At 42.9% G+C, this 18,761-nt stretch overlaps 1 protein-coding gene across 1 annotated transcript in view; it reads right to left on the reverse strand.

Moving 5' to 3' along the window:
* NPAS2 (neuronal PAS domain protein 2) overlaps positions 1 to 18,761 on the reverse strand; it is a 112,426-nt gene that overhangs the window by 8,272 nt on the left and 85,393 nt on the right. The window contains 6 exon segments of the mRNA XM_036028370.1: positions 4,960 to 5,106; positions 7,999 to 8,088; positions 10,754 to 10,863; positions 11,390 to 11,525; positions 15,204 to 15,288; positions 17,362 to 17,509. Coding sequence (XP_035884263.1) covers positions 4,960 to 5,106; positions 7,999 to 8,088; positions 10,754 to 10,863; positions 11,390 to 11,525; positions 15,204 to 15,288; positions 17,362 to 17,509 — 716 coding nt within the window.

Here is an 18,761-nt window from a genome sequence, read left to right on the forward strand (position 1 = left end):
GATCAATTATCAGGGTTTGTACCCATATTGTAGATGGGCAATTTCAACCCAGTGCTCCCAGCCAGGATGGCAAATTTGCTCTCATTGATAAGGTGACTGTACTCCAGGAAGGCAAAGGGGTATGGCGATGATGATGTCATATCAAGTCTATGTACTTTAAAATCTTGTTGAAGAGTAAGCTTTATAGTCTTTGTGATACTCTCAATACACTATGTTATCTAAGATATCTCTGAAATAATTTAAGAGGCTGTGATACATTAACTTGGTGATTTTAATTTGAAAGGTTTAGGAGAATTTGATCATGTTTGTAAAGAGTGTTGAAGTGTTTGTGAGAACTTTGATCTACCTTATTTATAAGATTGGTGTATTTGATTAAAAAGAATTGCTTAGGTGCTCACAAAGATTTTAATTCTTAGACTTACAAGTCTGCCTTGTTAGTTATGTGAAATGTTTGAAGGATTTAGGTATATTAAATTTGTAAAGTAATGGCTTTTGTAGGTAATGTTATTTACAATCTGTTAAATTTGTAAACTAATTAAACATAAATAAAAAAATAAAAACATTGCTTCTTTTAGACCAAATCAGTAGATTTGTAAATACAAGATAATCTGTATGTTGACTCTAGTGGCTTAGGAAAAACAACTTTAATATTTTTAATAATAATTCAAACTTAAGACCTGTAACTAGTTCTTTTACAAAAGCTTCTTTTGGGCATTCAAAATGTTAACTAGTGATTACTTAGGCAGCACAAAGAGTAATATTACTTATATATTCTGATTCTTGACAAACTGTTCCACTCCATTTTAAGCCTTTACCTTTCAATTCTTCAGGGAAAGCTCTCTTTGTCCTAGCATCTGGAGTTTGAACACCAATTCCTGCAATCAGTGAGGTAGCCTCATACCCAGTACAGAACCAACAAGCAACATTTGCTGAGTGGTTTTGGGATGGTGGATATAGAACCATGCCAGGCAGATGTTTGGAAGAGTGCTTGAAGCTACTTGAAGCTCAGGCAGTTCAAGTGTCTAGTTCAGAGCTGGAGTCAGCATCTTACAGAGGCCTGAGGTCAGTGGGTGGCCTAGCTTGACTAGTTTTCCCATGTAGTGTGCTTCCCACCACACCACCTGTTCCCCACTTTCCTGTCACAGATCCAGCCCCAACAGAGGAGTCTGCAGTGTGAAATGAGGGCTCTTTCTTACTTTAGAGGTTAAAATTTTTTTCTAGGTATCCATCATTTCAGATTTACTACCCATTCAGTACAGATTCAGTCTGAGGATTAGATTAGTGCTTTGTGTAATTCCTGTTACCCATTATAACATGGCTTCTTTATAGCACATAGGGTGACTCAGACTTCATTTCATATTCATACCAAATCAAATAACATGTTTTTTTTTTTTGGTAGGATACAATTTACCTTCTGATTACAGCTCAAATAAATGCAATCTTTATTTATGACAGGCTACACTCTAGCTTAAGTCAGACATACCTTAGCTCAAATTCCAGCCCCACCAAACTTGGGTGATTTTCATAACTTTTCTTTTTTAAAGATTTTATTTATTCTATTTTTAGACAGAGGGGAAAAAGAGGGAGAGAAACATTAATATGTGGCTGCCTCCCCATCAGGCACTGGCCCACAACCCAGGCATGTGCCCCAGCTGGGAATTGAACCTGCGACCCCTTGTTGCAGGCTGGCACTCTATCTACTGAGCCACACCAGCCAGGGCTGCTTTTCAAAGTCTTAGTTTTCTTATTAATAAAACAGTGATACTAACAGCACACATCTCATAACAACACATATACTTGGTTTGCTACTGTGTCCCATTAATGTATGGTTTTCTCCTATTTAGCTCTGCATCCCTAAAGTGCCTAACCAAGTGCCTGGGCATTTGCTGGCCGGCTGGCTGGGTGAAAGACAGATGGGTGGGTGGATAGATACAGGGAAAGAATGAATGGAAGAAAGAAAGGAGCCCTAGCTGGTGTGGCTCAGGGTATTGAGCGCCCACCTGAGAACCAAAGGGTCACTAGTTTGATTCCCAGTCAAGGCACATGCATGGGTTGTGGGCCAGGTCCCCAGTAGGGAGGTGTGTGAGAGGCAACCACATACTGATGTTTCTCTCCCTCTCTTTCTCCCTCCTTCCCCTCTGCCTAAAAATAAATAAATAAAATCTTTAAAAAAGGAAAAAAGAAAGGGCAGAGGGAGAACAATAGCCCTTGTTACCTGTCTTTCCAGGCACTTCTTTTCATGGCCAGCAGAGAGCACACATGCTCTCAAAAGGAAAGAAACAGGAGCCTTCCCAGGACTGCAAGGGGCGAGGGAGCCCCTCTGTTCAGCTGCTCCCCTCAGGTGTCCTCTTCTCTGTGACTACATCCAGGTACAAACAGTGACACACGAGAGGACAGCTCCCTCACAACCCAATCTTTTTAAAAAATATACTTAGCAAACAACACAGCCACACAAAGTCCCAGTGGGAGCTCCAAGCCCAAGAGCAGGGCAGGAAAGCCTACTGAGCGAGGACAAAGATGAGCAGGGGTAGTCCTGATGTGCGGCTGCGCACAGCCAGCCGTGACTTCTTGAAAGGGCTGCACGGTCAATTGTACAACCAGAAAGAGAAAAACTGTTCCCTAATTCAAGTGGAAAAGTTATCAGAAAAAATACACTTCTAAATTTCAAGAACAAACCAATCCTACACGCATACGTGGTTTTTCATGATTTTTATCTGCTTACATCAATGAATATTAATGATTCTAGAATATTTCAGACGTACACAAAATGGAGATAGTGTTCAGTGAAACTCCATGTATCATTCATTAGGCTTCTACAATTATAAACATTTTGCCATTGTTATTTAATCTATTCCCACTTTTGGGGGGAGGAGTAATTTTTACTTGTTTTTCTTATGATTGAATTATATAGTTTCTTTTTTTCTAAACAAATATCACACTTTGATTAAATATTTTGAAAGTATTTCTTTAAATGTCCAAACTTGAAAAAATACAAGAAGGCTGATTATTGGAGGAAATGTTCCCTGGTTGATTATCTGTGGATTTTCATGTTCTCTGGATAATCCCACAGCAAAGATAATGTCACAGGAATGAAGCCAGAAGGGACACACCAAGATAGAGCTGAGGGCTTTGTTTCCACATTACTCCTCACAGACCCAGGTGCTCACTGGCATATGTGATTTGGGGGTTAACAAAATGTCCTGCTCATGAGGAACAAAAGAGTAATTCTTTGTAATAAGCTTTGTAATAAGCCTGGGCTGGGTGCTGGGAAAGACATAACTTGTGTTGCCTGATATTTTAGAGTCTATGTTGAAAAGGTGGAAAATATCCACATCATCCTCTGAGGAGGATGTTCATATGCCTACCTACCTAGCAGTCTCTGGCTCAATTTCCCCCTTCCTGTGTTAGTGTAAAACTCCATTCAATTAATTGGAGTCAGGCACGTTCTAGCAGTTGGACCCTGGATTAGTGAGAAAAGCGTACAGCTGGGGAAGAATTAGTAAAAAGGGTCTTAGACACCTCAGTGATTCCATTTTTTTTCATGTAAATGATTCAGTCTTTTCCCTCATCAATATCAGGGTTGTCCCTGGAGAGGGTTGGCTGGGGCAGAATAGCAGGGCTCTGGGGGTGGCTGTGGCTTTCTCAACAAAGCTTGGCCACACGTACACAAGCAGGCCTGGGTGACAGTGGGCAGGAGCTGTCAGTCTTGCTGAGCTCTGTTCTCTCTGAGTAGTCAGTCAGCCTTGGGCTCAGAGAGCTGTGCAGGGCATCTCTAGGGAGCCCAGGTGTTCCCTATTGCCCAGTAACTCCACACCATTGCATGATGCCTGCACATGGCTTGCTCATTAGGGTTTCATTGTACTTGAGGAACTGTGTGGCCAGTGAGGGAGTGGGGCAGGGACTGTGCCCCAGCCATTTTTCCTAGGGGTCTCGTCTACTTTATGTGTCTTCTAATGAGGTGCAGAGGCTTAGAGCTCTCATGAAAAACTTCCAAGTAGCTAGAATTACATTTACAATTAAAGGTTGGGTCAAAAAAATGCACTTTGGAAGAAAAACAGTCCTGGACTGATATAAGTGACACTTGGTAAAAATAATTTATCCTTGAAATAGGCCCAATATCAGGGTCCAGCACAAATAACCCTCTCTTTTTATGAGCTGGTAATCTATACCAAATCTTTTATTACAAAATAATAAGCATGTGATTCTGTAACATAACAATATCACACTCAAGCACACCATATGACATTTTAGGTGAAATGTTCAAATTACCATCCACCTCATTGGAAACCTTTACACACTCCACCAACCACACTCAATAGCATTACTTCTGCTGGACCCTGGATACGTTTCCTCTGAGATGAAACTCTCAAAAGGACTCCAAAAGTGACAACTGGCGTCACAGAAGCTGCTGCCATCAGTGCCTGCAGAGCACTCCAATTTGGCTGACCTCCAGTCCCCAGCCCCTCTGTGTCCCCATCAGGGCACAGATGTCATCACTTCCCACACCTCCTACATCTGCTTTAACTGAGGGGAAGCAGAAGCAGAGCTGCCCCCATATCTCTGTTGGCAGCCTGGGCTGGGTGCTAGGGATGCAGGATTACATAGGAGCTGGAGTTTATAACTCATAGGATGGAGGCTGGCATCAGCCTAAGGTGATCCACCTCCAAACCCGTGAGTGAAAATGTAGGTGAAGCAGCAAATATGTACCCAACAGAGACAGGGGAGAGTGAAGATGTCGTGCAAACTTTATGTTTGGCCAGGAGTTGGGGACAAAGGAGGTGGTGTTTATTCCTGTACTCCTTCTATGGAGGTTTCAACATAGCTTGTAAGCAGGGTGCGTTCAGGCCACAGAGGGGGATTGGGAAGCATGCTCTGCCTTCTCTGCAAGGGTGGATCAGGACCCATCAGGGAGCAGGGAAGACAGGCCACACTGGACCACTGGCCCAGCAGGGGTATCACCTGGATGCTGGAGTCCTGGACCAGGCACAGCTGCTCCTGGATCCTGTGTAGCTCCTCCTGCTGCCACCGGATATTGGCCCGCAGGACCCGTGTGCGCTGCTCCAGCTGGCCTTTGATGGTCTGGAACATGCTGGACTGTGTTGGAAACTTCAAGGTAGAGCCAGAAACACACCAGAGGAAAGAGTTATTTCTGCCTCACAGACAGATGTTGCTGCTGTTCTGAGTGGCCCTACCCACTTTCATTTCTGTCCCTTCTCCACTCTTTTCAGATCCCCTACTGGGTGACCCACAGCCAGAGTAGGGGTGAGCTTTTCTCAGGCCCACGAGAATCTGCAGGCTTACTTTATTACACTGTAGTCTGGAAGGGCCACTGGATTGTGACATGTTTTTGTAAGCAATGTGTACAGACTGGTATTTCCAATCTCATCAGATAGACAAATGGTTTTGGAGATGAATTCCAAAAGCATCAGACAGCTCCTCCCACTCTTTTTTCCTCTTATCTAGGGCAAGAAGATTTGCATGTGATGGCTTCACAGGCACTTTTGGGTCCTATCATTCATCATCCTAAATCTGATCCTGGAGAGCAGAGGTCTTCTGTAACCACTCCCTAGTGAGCTTGAATTTGATGGTAACTTTCACCAGAGCCCTGCCATCCATCCAGCCAGTCTGGGGTGAGGGAGGACTTATTACCCTCCCTCCCCTCACCCAGGTTTACTTGTGGCTAGTGATTTCTTAGAAATCTGTGCATAAAAGAACTAAGGAGAAAAATAGTACAATCACATAACATTTATCCTGAGGTGGCCTTGTAGGAGGAACATTGATATCTGTTTTTCCAAGACCACCTTCTACCCTTGCTTACTTACACCTCTCAATCCTTTTCTGGGACAGAGGTTGGATATAGGAAAGTCTTGCAGGTAATCTCTGCTCCCTATCACCACCTATTTACCCAGACACAAGGCCAATGGAGAGGGGGGATTATGGGATGGGAGGTATGTTTAAAATGACCTATACTATACCAGGCTATTATTACAAAAATCTTCATCAGAATGTAAGTAATCAAAGCATTCAGCTGGGATTCTGAAACAATTCAACTGAGAAAGAAAACAAGCTAGGTCGGATAATTTAAAAAACAAAACACAAAGCTTCTGTGGTGAGTGCTTGAAAGCCAGGACATACTCAGGGGTGCTTCTGCTGCGAGCAGTGCAGACTTTCTGGGTTGAGGGACTGGGTAGTCCTCTGGGGCCAGCACTGGGCTTCATAAGTGGTACTTCTAGTATGATTCTTATTTTCTCAAGGCACTCGGGACACTCAAGCATTATGGTCATGACCTTGGCCTTCATCATAAAGAGATCTACTCTAACTTAGAGACTTTTAGAAAAATGGTATGAAGCAAAACCACTATTTTCCCAGATTTTGGATTTTCTTTTTCCCCCTTTTCTGACAAGGTGATATAGTAATAAAACTCAGGGAAGGCAAGAGAGAAAACTGTAGAATTCATTGTTGCGCATGGGGTAGGTATGAGAAAAACTGACTGACTTGAAAGGTCAGCATTATGCAAAAATGTCTTAAGGAATATAGTTATTGAGTATAATATGCCTAATAGACTAAGAACTATTTTATTAATTCAAATGAGGTTTGTTGTCCTGGCTGGTGTAGCTCAGTGGATTGAGTGTGGGCTGAAACCAAAAGGTCATTGGTTCTAATTCCCAGTCAGGGCACATGCCTGGATTGTGGGTCAGGTCCCCAACAGAGGGTGCACAAGAGGCAACCACACACTGATGTTTCTCTCCCTCTCTTTCTTCTTTCTTTCCCCCCTCTCTAAAATGAAGAAAGAAAAAACAAACAAATAAATAAATAAAATCTTTAAACAAGTGAGATTTGTTAAATGTAGAAAAGGGCCTTAACCACTCATCATATATTTATTATAAAACAAAGAAATTCTTGATTATGCAAGACCAGTGGTGAAAGGAATTCTCATTTCCTGTGTCTTTGGATTGAAGAAGTTACTAGTTGCATTACCAAATTGGGTCTGGAAATTTGAACATAAAAAAATTCTTTATGTTTTTCCTTAATAAGGATGAATACAGACTAATTTAATTAGTTGACTCTGAATGAGTAGCTTTTACATCATTACTCAAACCTGACTTTGGGAAGAGGCATGTGCCAGCTTGTGTTTTTCTTTTTTCAGGGACATTCAAGACCACTATTGATGGGGCCTAGGCCTAGGCTTGTTAGACATTTCCATACTTCCCTGTTGAAGCACATACCTGGGTCCCTCTTCCCTGCTGACCCTGACCCTCTATCTCTCCATTGGGCAACCTCCCACTCATCCTTCCAGGCCCAGCTCAGGTGTCACCTCCTCTGAGAAGGCACATAGGATTTTCCTAGGCAGAATATTTTCTTACTGTTCTATAAAAACACATGGCCTACTATGGTGGCTGCTCTCTTTATATGCCCAACTTCACTTAAAATACAAAGGGCTGTGTTATAGCATCTCTGCAGCTCTCACTCTAGCTCAGAGATAGACCCAAACAGGAACATGTGAATGTTGTTGAAACAAGGAAGGAGTTACTCAGCAAAGTCATGAACACCTCCCCTCCTTTTTTAAACAAATGTGATATCTATAGTATTGAACTCACAGCTTTTAAAGCCTTTCAGAGTCTTTCTGTGATATTTGGCCTAATTCAGACCTTTCCTAAAATATCAGGGCCAATGTAGAGTGGTAAAAAATGAGAGGAACATGGAAAAGTGACAGAGAGATGAATAAAGTCATTTAAAAGACTGAGAAATAGACACTGGAGAAAAGAACAGGCAGAATGTCTCTGGAAAAGATGAGAATTGTGAACAGGGCAGGTGTAGAAATAAAGTCTGTAGCTCAACATGCCCCTCCTGCACGTTGGGAGAAATATTCCCTATTTTGGTACCTAAGTACATGCTACTCATCAGCACCAATGTGTCCATATACTCAAGAGGACACCGTATGTCCCGTCTTGGGAAAATTCCACTGCCGGATTCCCTTTACCCCAATCCCAGATGCACCTCTGCCAGGGCAGCAGGTGAGTTCTGAAAAATGGTCTGAGGTAGGAGCTGCTGTGTGAGGTCACAGGACGATGGAACAGGCAGAGGAGCCTGAGGAAAAAAGAGGCTCTGTTAACAGACACTGTTTCTGGGTCATTACAGAGGTACAGGGGTGCTGTCTCTCAGCCAGCTGGATTTCCTGGCTTAAAGGAGGCCCTTCTGTACTAAAGTGAAGAGCTCACTTCTGAAATGTGTAGGTGTGTGTTTCCTGTTAAATGGTGGGATAGTAGGTTGCTGCAGGGAGCAGGTGGTCCTTCAGCGAGCTCCTGAGGTCACTCAAGGTGGGTGGTGCCTCCCACCAGAGTGTGCTTTGCAAAGCTGCTGCTACCTGCAAGAGCTTGGCAGCTCTGTGCCACTTCCCCTCCCTTGCTTCCTCTTCAGACTCTGTTCTTGGTGGATTTGGTTGTTCTCCCTAACTAATGATTCTTAGCAGTGTGAATGAGGTTGTACTGATAAGAAGTAGTGGCTTTGGGTGCAGTCCTTACCCTTTTTGCTCAATACTAATACCAGACACACCAGGCACATCTATGTCCATGAACTCATGCGGGCAGTGAATAGTGGTGCAATTTGCCAGACTCTGCCTGGAATCTGTTAGAGACTCCTGGGAAGTCAGGGGAGTGATAGACCTTGTTTTCTGATCTTTCTCCACCCCACTTGGGTGGAAGGAGAGACAATGCATAAAAAAACAAATGAAACCTTTAGCATCACAGGCTGAATTTTAAAAGAAAAGTAAAAGGGTTCTTCTGAAGTTATTCCAAAACTATTCCCTAGAAACTGTGAAAAGCAGCCTAAATGGAAAGTGCCATCAAGACAATATGGGAGGATTCCATTGTGTAAATGTACCATAGTTTTTTGATCCACTCATTTACTGATGGGCAATTAGGTGCCTCCAACACTTGGCTATTGTAAATTGTGCTGCTATGAACATTGGGGTGCATAGGTTCTTTTGGATTGGTGTTTCAGGCTTCTTTACCACGCAGCAGGAAGAAAGAAGGAGTTCCTATCCTTTGTCACAACATGGCTGGAACTGGAGAGCATTATGCTAAGTGAAATAAGCCAGGTGGTGAAAGACAAACACCATATGATCTCACCTTTAACAGGAACCTAATCAATAAAATGAACAAGCAAAATATAACCAGAGACATTGAAATTAAGAACAATCTGACAGTAACCAGACGGGAGGTGTGAGAGGGTAATGGTGGAAGAGGGGTTTTCAGGAACAATGGGGGAATGGGGGTTTTCAGGAACAATTATAAATGATACATGGACAAAACCAAGGGGGGTGGAAGCAAGGGACAGAGGTGGGGATGGATGGGGTGTGGGGGGAGTGATGGGGGGGATAAATGCAGACAACTGTAATTGAACAACAATAAAATAATTTTAAAAAATACAACATGGGAGGAAATGACAACAGGAGACTTTGTTTTGAGTGAAAAGTCCCAGGCACAGGGCTAAACCAAAGACTGGTTGATTCTCCCAACTGTGTGGGCACCAGTGGCAGGAAGAGTTCTCCTGGGCAGCCATGTATAAGTGGAAGGGCAATCACAGCTTACAAGCTTGTCTAAGAGAGACTGGAGAGAAAGAAAGTGGTTTTTGTCATCATACTCTATTTGAAAAGAAAATGTGTCACCCATGCTTTTCAAGCAGTGTGTACATAATCTTTGTGGTGATGGCAAGCAGAAAGGTGGCAAATTTACTCCCATTTCCAAAATGTCAATGAAAGATGGGTGTAAGGTATTCGGCAACTGTCTAGATGTGGCCCTGAAAATTCTCAACGCTTCTTCTATCTAGAGGTGGAGATCTGTGTTTCTCTCTTTGAGTAAGTGTGTGACTGCTTTGACCCAAGATGTCAAGAGGTATGGTAGAAGTTATGATGCTGTGGACCTTTCAAGGCTAGGTCAGAGAAAGCCATGCAGCTCCCTCTCTAGACATTGCCTTTTGAAACTTAGTCACTGAGCCATAAGAAGCCTGGAACATGGAGAGGCCTGTGCAAATCAATGGTGGACAGTCTCAGCTGGGCTCAGCCTTCCACCAGCCCAGCCCAAATGCTGGACACATTAGTGCAGACACACCAGGGATGAGGTTCCCAGCCCTGGCCAGGGAGGCCTCTGACACCATGCAGCAGGCCCTTTCTAACTTCTTGACTCTGAATCCATGAATGTGAAAAGTGGCTGTTGCTTTGTGTCTCTGAGTGTGATGAATTTGTACATGACAGTAGATTGCTGGAGTGCCGCACATCAGTGATTCTGCAGACAGCAGCGTGCTTTCTAAGGGGCTGCTCATGGCCTGACTTTTGGAGAGGTCTGGCATGTATCAAGGACACTGCCTGGTATATGCAGAAGTATAGTTTGGTTGACAACCAAGCTTCTCCCACATTTTCACTGGAGGAAAACTAGATCCAGAATGGGAGGATCCTAATCATGCCCCCCAGAGCATCTAGGGGTATGACCCCAGATTTGAAGTTTTGAGCTTTATCTTTAAAACTCACATGTATTTTGCATTTCAGGAATATACATCCATGTTAATTTTCTTATGAAAATATTTAAAATTAGTTGCCAATAAAATCACCTAGCTTCCCACCCCCACCTGCCACCCAACACTCTCAGTCTCTAAGTGGAACTGGCTCTCTGGGCACAGGCAGCACAGCATCTGTGACCCTGCAGGCCTGATACAGTACTGCATGCCCTGGTTAAGAAATCTGGGGACACACACATACCGGTATCATGGCTGCCTGGCTGAGCCCTTGCACAGGGAGCTCTTGGGGCAGGACAGCCAATCTTGACATAGCTGTGGTGCTGGCCTCTGTCATCAGCTTGCTTGGAATGGCTGGAAGAAAGCGACAGATCACCTTCCTGACTTACACATACTTAACCACTTTCTTATCAAGAGGGGACAATGACCCTGCATGCATAAAAAAAGGGCTTGACTGTGATCTCTGATAAAGGAAGTCCAGCAGAAACAGAAGTGGGTTCCAGAGCCACAATGTTCTGCTAGTTCCCACCCTGGCCCCAGAGCCAACATATGATAGCAGACCATCCCCACACTTCATCTCCACCACTTGCTTTAGCCACCTGCCTGACCATTTTCATCTTACCAGAGCTACTAAAACCTAGCCAGCTTATCAAATCTGTGTATCACCTGTGTTACGTCTGCTTCACATACTGAAGTAATCAGGACCTGGAGAGGTAGAAGGCAGGAAGCCCATGGGAAAGGAAGCAGGATTGTGAACAGAGTGTGCACTTCTGCTCCATAGGCCTGATTCTCCTCAGGCCTGAGGCCCTTCCTGGGGCTCTGTTCCCTTCAACCCCAACAGGGCACCCACCCCTCTCCCAATCCACATCATTGTACTCACAGATGGATTCTGACATGGCTGTGTGTGAGGATTTATGGGAACTTCTTGAGGACACTGATGATGAGTAACTTGTGTTAAGGCCTGAGGTGTCCGTGTCAAGTGCCTTAAAGTGCTGCCGAGGTTCCAGGCTTGAGCCCTAATCCAGAAACAAACACACACACTCACACACACAATCCACATTTTAGCATCAAGATGATGAAAGTGAATCCTGTAACTTTATTTTTATTTGTTTGTTTGTTTGTTTATTTGTTTTTAGTTGTTCAAGTACAGTTTTCTGCCTTTCCACCAACCCCTCCGCACCTCCCTCCCCTGTTTCCACCCCTCTTTGTTATTGTCCATGTGTCCTATATAATTGTTCCTGCAAACCCTTCACACTTTTCCCCTATAATCCCCTCCCCTCTCCCCTTCAGTCACTGTCAGCCTGTTCTCAATTTCAGTGTCTTTGGCTATATTTTGCTTGCTTGTTCATTTTATTGATTAGGTTCCTGTTAAAGATGAGATCATATGGTATTTGTCTTCTATCGCCTGGCCTATTTCACTTAGCATAATGCTCTCCAGTTCCATCCATGCTATTCAACATACTATTGGAAGTCCTAGCCACAGCAATCCAACAACAAAAGGAAATAAAAGGCATCCAAATTGGAAAAGAACAAAATTGTCATTGTTTGCAGATGACAGGATAGTGTATATAGAAAATCCTATAGACTCCACCAAAAAACTGCTTGACCTAATAAATGAATTTGGCAAAACAGCGGTATACAAAGTCAATATTCAGAAATCAAAGGCATTTTTCTATACCAACAATGAAATATCAGAAAAAGAAATCAGGAAAAAAATTCCCATTTGATACAGCAACAAGAAAAATAAAGTACCTAGGAAGAAACCTAACCAAGGAGGTAAAAGACCTGTACTCAGAAAACTATACAACACTGAAGAGAGAAATTAAGGAAGACATAAACAAATGGAAACATATACCGTGTTCATGGATCGGAAGAATTAACATCATCAAAATGTCCATACTACCCAAAGCAATTTATAGATTCAATGCAATACTATTAAAGTACCAATGGCATATTTGAAAGATATAGAACAAACACTTCAAAAATTTATACGGAACCATAAATGACCCCAAATAGCTGCAGTGATTTTAAGAAAGAAGAGCAAAATAGGAGGGATCACAATACCTGATATCAAATTACAAGGCCACTGTAATGAATCACATAACTTTAGTTCTTCACTAAATATGTCGGAAAATGTAAAGGTTGTTGAGAGGACTCCCGTAGCTGTTTGGTGATAATAGCAAACCCACTTGGGTGGAATATTTGTACATCTCTATAAATATAATCTTTGAGAGAACTGCAGCTTATGAGCAGCAGTAATTACTTTTTCTCACCTTGTATCTTAATTTGTTAGGTTTTTGTGACTTTGCATTTTATTTTTTCCTTAAAGTTGTCATCCTAATGCTCAGAATTTTGGCTTCCCCAAAAGGAGGAAAGAAGCAGGTTCTAGATAAAAGGTTGCTGGTGGTACTAGATTGTGAACGCTCCGAATGAACTAAGTACCTCTGGACTCTTGGACACTTCCTGTGCTCACTCCCACTACTTGCTCCTCCTCTGCAGCCTTTGGGTTCCCAAGAGCAGAAGGGGCAAATGGCCAATGGCCCCCTACCCTTGGACCCCTGGATTGTAACTGATGCTGGTTCAAATACAGTGCGATGAGAAAGCAGCTGTGACTTTTCAACACTGAGGAGCTATCTTTCCATCCTGCAAGGCATTAAGTTTCTTAGGTATAAGAAAGTAGGTAAAATAATTTTTAAGCTGAAGAATAAATATGATAATGACTCTCCTGAGCCATGTTCCCACTTAGTCTTAGAAGGATGATGAAACTCCTGGCTTCCACTGGGCTATGCAGACAGGTTGGTCATACCAAATAGTCTCAAGGATTAAGAGACCTGAGAACCTGGTCTCTTAATCCTTGTGGATCCACATGGCCATTCTGTCTCTTAGTCATGGCTCCAGTGAGGGTGAATGCAGTGTATGTGCTCATGTAGGTCTGAAATGATTAATGTGTGACCAACAGGCCTTTGTGTAAAACAGAAATACAGGATGTGTTTGGCTGTGCTAAGTGTCAGTTTTGAGACTCTGCTGTTTAGTCACAAAGTCTCCCCTAGGTAAGACTTTTAGGGGGTGTGGTCCTGGGCCCTCCCTGGACCATGACCATTTACAAATTGTGTGTTCCTGGTCCAAAGAGAAATAACTATAGAAAATGAGATTCAATACTGAGAAACTTTTATAGCCATTTGATGCCACCACACTTCACAAGAATCTGCCATTTATACAAGCAGCAGTCAGTGACATTTAAAAAAAACCCAGCTGGTCCATTACTACTGACAGTTTGAAAAGCATTATCCTAGAGCTTTTCCTTTAAAAGGAAAGGAAAGGACCTTATAACCTGGCACCTGAGATTATGTTTGTGTATTTACACATATGTGCATGTTTATAGGAAGACGTTCCACTGGGCTCTGGGATTCCTAAAAGATCAGAAATTCAATAATAAATCTCTGACTGGAAAATATACATTAATCCTGTTCTTCAGCTATGATGCATGGTGTGTCTAACATCTGCCTATGAACAGCTTAATTCCATTCTTGGACATGATACATGATGCATTATGTGACATAGCTGGCTAATAAACATTTCTATAAACAATGACAGGTGGTCATATGAGGATGCTGGTAACGAATCACCCTATAATGCACCCCATGTCACAGCCAGCAAGGGAGGCTCTGCAAAGATGCTGGCTGCTGTTTGTCCTTTAAAGGAGATTTTTCCTTCCTCCCAACTTGGTCCTGGATAGACCACAGATGCCTTTGCTGTACTATTACTACTGTGTCAGCCTTGGCCAAAAACTCTGAATTCTAAGTCAGTGGGCAGCCTGGAACTTGAACCATATTCCAACAATTCTAAAATATTTTGACATATTTGAAATTGAGATATATTCTTCAACTCATGAAAGAAATCCTTATTTCACAGATTGACTGGCAGAATTTTTTTCTTAGTGGAGGATAAAATAATGGTAGAATGTAGAATTAGTTGATAGCTCCTTAGTTTTGATGAAACACAACACTCCCTCCCTTTCTTGTTTTTTCCATTTTCTCCCAACATTTGTGTTTACTTGAAGAATGGCCTTTGAGGAACAGGGCTGTTGTGTACCTGCAAGTTGCCAAGATGGGGGAAGCCTGGCCAGAGGGAACCTGTGAGCTTAGCCTGGGGCAAGAAGGAGGTCCAGTTTCATGAACGAAAATACTTCAGCTCTGGCTGTTAATTAGACCCAGACACAGATATGGGAAGTGTCCGGGAGAGGTGGGTGAGCCTTGAAGATAGTGTAGCAACACTGAGTCTAGGGGGCACACAGGGGTCTCTGAATTATTTCATGCTCAATGGATGATGGAATAGCCCCCAGTTTTTTTTTCTGTGGGAGAGATACAAAGTGGAATTCTTATAACCATTCTTGGAAGGCCAAAAAGTTGCCAAACCATGTTTTCAGTCTAGAGGCTGTTTTTAGCTCTTTGGGTTGTAACCCTTGGTGTCTTCAGGATGTTATCTCATCCTTGTGTGTTCTGTCCCTCATCTGAAGAATGAGGACTGAGGATAGTAACAGTGCCCACCTCACAGGAACACCATGGGGGAAAATAAATGAATACCTTGAAACCACACTGAAGAGTACTGGAACATAGCAAGAGATCATAAGGCAAGAAATGCTGTTTTTATTATTCTTATTTTTATGATAACCCATCTGACGGGGATCAGCATACCTTTAGTGCTGAAGGGTGGATGGCCTCAGATGGTGGGTCTTCCAAAGCCAGCTCCTGCCTCCTTTCCACCCGGACATCTGAGTAACTAATCAAGAAATCAAGAGACCACAGCTGGACATGGGACAGTCCAGGATGATGCGGCAAAGAGGGCTGCATGATGTATGGAGGTCTCTGTGTGATACCTTCCTAGAACAGTCACCATGAAGGGGACTAGCTCTGGTGCTTGGCTGAGAAGGAAGTTTCAGTCTGTGCCTAAATTCCTCTGCAGTGACTTCTAATTTGACAGCCAGAATATCTTCTTTTTCAGGATATTTTTATTCTCTTTTTTACTTACCTTTCCTATCCCCACAAACGTCCAAACATAATTGTCCCAAAACATTTTCATTTAAAGGGTATATCTCAGCCTCCAAATGATTAGAAAACTCTCTTAAAATCTACTGAGTCTAGATTTTAAGAAAGCCAAGATCAAATCTCTGAGAGTGTGCCTATGAAGAAGTGATGTAACTTTTTTAGTAATTACAACCTTCAGAAAGTTTTCTCCCAAACAAACCCAGAACTCTAGCCAGGCCCAGACTGCTGATTCGTGTATGGACCCACTTTTTAAATTCTGCAGGTAAATCAGTTCAGTGTGGTGACCTAGTTATGGCTTGTGTGGAGATGAAGGCTGGAAAAGGACCTTGGAAGGAGACAGTAGCTCTGGAGTCTGCAGTATGCTTCTTACCTTATTTATTCACTCAGTTCACACTTTACTTTGTCTGAGAGTTTCTTTTTAAGATTTGCAAGGTGGAGGATGGAGAGGAAGAGCAGGGTCAAGGAAAGGGTCTGAAGAACAAGGTGTTAATGATGACCAGCCTTCTCTGGGGCACAAGGACCCTCTGGCAAAGGCACAGGCTGGTAGCAGTGGGTGGGACTGGCTGCTGAAGTACCCAAGGGTGGGCTGGGAAAGCCAAGATCGAGTCCCTGAGAGTGGGCAAGTGATATGATGAGCAAACACACTGGCCAAGAAAACTAGCACTTCTCTCTGTTCTCTCCCTAACTTACTAAAGAAGAGTATTTACTTGTTGACTATTTATATTCATGTGTACGTATAGTATGCAGCCATCTAACTATCTATCTATCTTTAGATACACATGAACATAAATACTTATCAACTATCAACTGTAAGCATCAACAGATACTTATCAGCTATGTTATATATATACATACACACATACATATATATATATATATATATATATATATATATATATATAAAATGTAGTACATATGAATAGCATCTGGATATATGTATCTATCATCTATCTACCTATCATATATGATATATATATATATATATAATACAGGACATATGTGTAATATCTATTGTGTGTATGCATTTATCATTATCTATTATCTATCACCTATTTATTTTATATATGTATAAAATGCAGCATGCATATATATGCCTGTCAATCTAACCATTCTTTTTTTGCTCTCTTCAAGTGCTCTTCTCTAAATAAGTTTAAAACCAATTGATATTCTTAAAATTTCTGTAGTCAGGGGGGAAAAATGACACTTTTCCTGTACCTTTGGGAATTGTTACCTGACATAGGCAGCATCTATGAAGTGCTAAATGTGCTGCCTCCATTGGAAGTCCTGGTCCCCCACACTGGGCTGGGGCTCCCTGCAACCCCTAAGAACTGCCAGGAACCTGTGCCCACTGGCCTCCTGGCTCTTTTCCCAACACAGCCTCAGTTGCCATCAGGGTTTTTTTAAGCATCAAAAATAAAGGGGACTAGGTGTTTGAGCTATTTAGAGGCAAAATTTTAATTTTCTTCTCAAAACAATGATAAGGGAAGGATGGTGGATGAACAGAGATGAGGGGAAAATATGTAAGTAGGTCAGTGAAGCAGTAACTTACTAAGTGATGTTCTGGGCTGCCTGAAAGAGCTCATGAGGCTTCAGAGAAACCTGACTGAATGCTTGGAGGAAGTCTGAGCTGGGGGAAAGAATGGGGTATATGCCTGGAAGTGTTGAGCTCTGGTGATCACTCTGTTAGCTGCAGAGTGTAGCCCTGCCAGTGGAAGAAGTCCAGCCTGGAGCTTGGTCCTCAGAAGCTGGGACTACCTGAGATGGCCAGGGTTCTGATGGAGCTGTTAGGGGCCACATCCCCACGCACCTGACTACCGAATGTGTGCACACAATGAACTCGGGCTTGGAGTTCCACTGATGGTAGGTGATGTAGTAGTGGGACTGCAGCCAAATCCACTGCTGGCCTTTGGTTAGAAACCGGTAGCAACATGACTTCCCTTTACCAAACTGCATCACTGTTGGTAGAAAATGGAGTGTGAATATAATGAACATTAACACAAAAATAATCTTTTTGAAAATAAGCTTTCCAAAAGACAGTATCAGTTAGTGCTGTATTTAAGTGACTAGTGACTATTAGGATAATGGTAAACGATAATGAATTCTTAAACAATGGAGGAGTGATTTATATGCTTTCCTAAATACCCAAAAGCTTAAAAATTCTCAAATATTGGCAGATGCAGATAGTTTCAAACTGGGGGTTTAATTAGAAAGAGATCCAGGTTTTCCTGGTACACATCTTCCTGCTGCATGTAGTGCTGTCTTTGGAGCTGCATGATAGAGGGGCCAGACACTGGGACAATGGAGCCCAGAGCAAACCTACTGGCCAGGGTCCTCTGGGCTGAGTTGGCCACCATCAGTCAGGAGTTCAACCTTAGTCTACATGGTTCTAAGACAGTAGCTACAGATGCCATCTATCCCAAGCCCACTGCTGCAGGGCTGTGTCCCCGTGAGGCTGTTGGGGGCTTCTCTGGAGGTTCCCCAGGGCAGAATAAAGGCTGTTGAATTATTAGCCTTGGAGAGCAGAGAGTTGAACTGTGGGTCCCAGGAAGAAGGACCATTTGGGTTTTATTGCCACAGTGCCTAGGCATTAGCACCTCTTTGTGGTTAAGAGAAATTGTAACTAGGAAGCTAAAGCTACAAAAGGAGCTTCTGACTTGGAGAATGTGATATCTGAAGAGGAGAGAGGCCCAGCTCATTAAGAGAGTGGGTTGGATGCTGCAAGTGTGCCTTGCCCAAGCCCCGGACACTGAAGGTCTGGCACAGCATTTCAAGTGTACTTTCTCTGTGAGAGAGGTAGAAGTAGCCAGAGGCTTGAAGGAGTCATGCTTCTCAACTTTTCAGGTGCCCACCAGTTACTTGGAGGTCTTGTTAAAATGGAGGTTCTGATTCCATCACCTGGTGGGGAGAACCTGAGTGTTAGCAAGTCCAGCAAACTCCTTGTGATGCCATGTGACTGCTCAAGGACCACCTCTGGGGAGCAAGGAGTTAAAGTTTTGACAATTAGCCTTAAATTGTAATAGTGGGTCCTGATGAAACCCAAGCCTGTTCTTCCTTGAGCAAAGACAGCAGAGAAGAGAAAGTTATTATAATGGGCACTACAGACAAGGCACCTATGAAAACCCAGTGTTGGGCCCTGGCTGAGTGGCTTACTTGGTTGGAGCATTGTCCCATGCACCAAAAGGTTGCAGGTTTGATTACCAGTCAGGG

This window comes from Phyllostomus discolor, chromosome 6 (genome assembly GCF_004126475.2).
Source record: "Phyllostomus discolor isolate MPI-MPIP mPhyDis1 chromosome 6, mPhyDis1.pri.v3, whole genome shotgun sequence".
In the NCBI taxonomy this organism is placed as follows: domain Eukaryota; kingdom Metazoa; phylum Chordata; class Mammalia; order Chiroptera; family Phyllostomidae; genus Phyllostomus; species Phyllostomus discolor.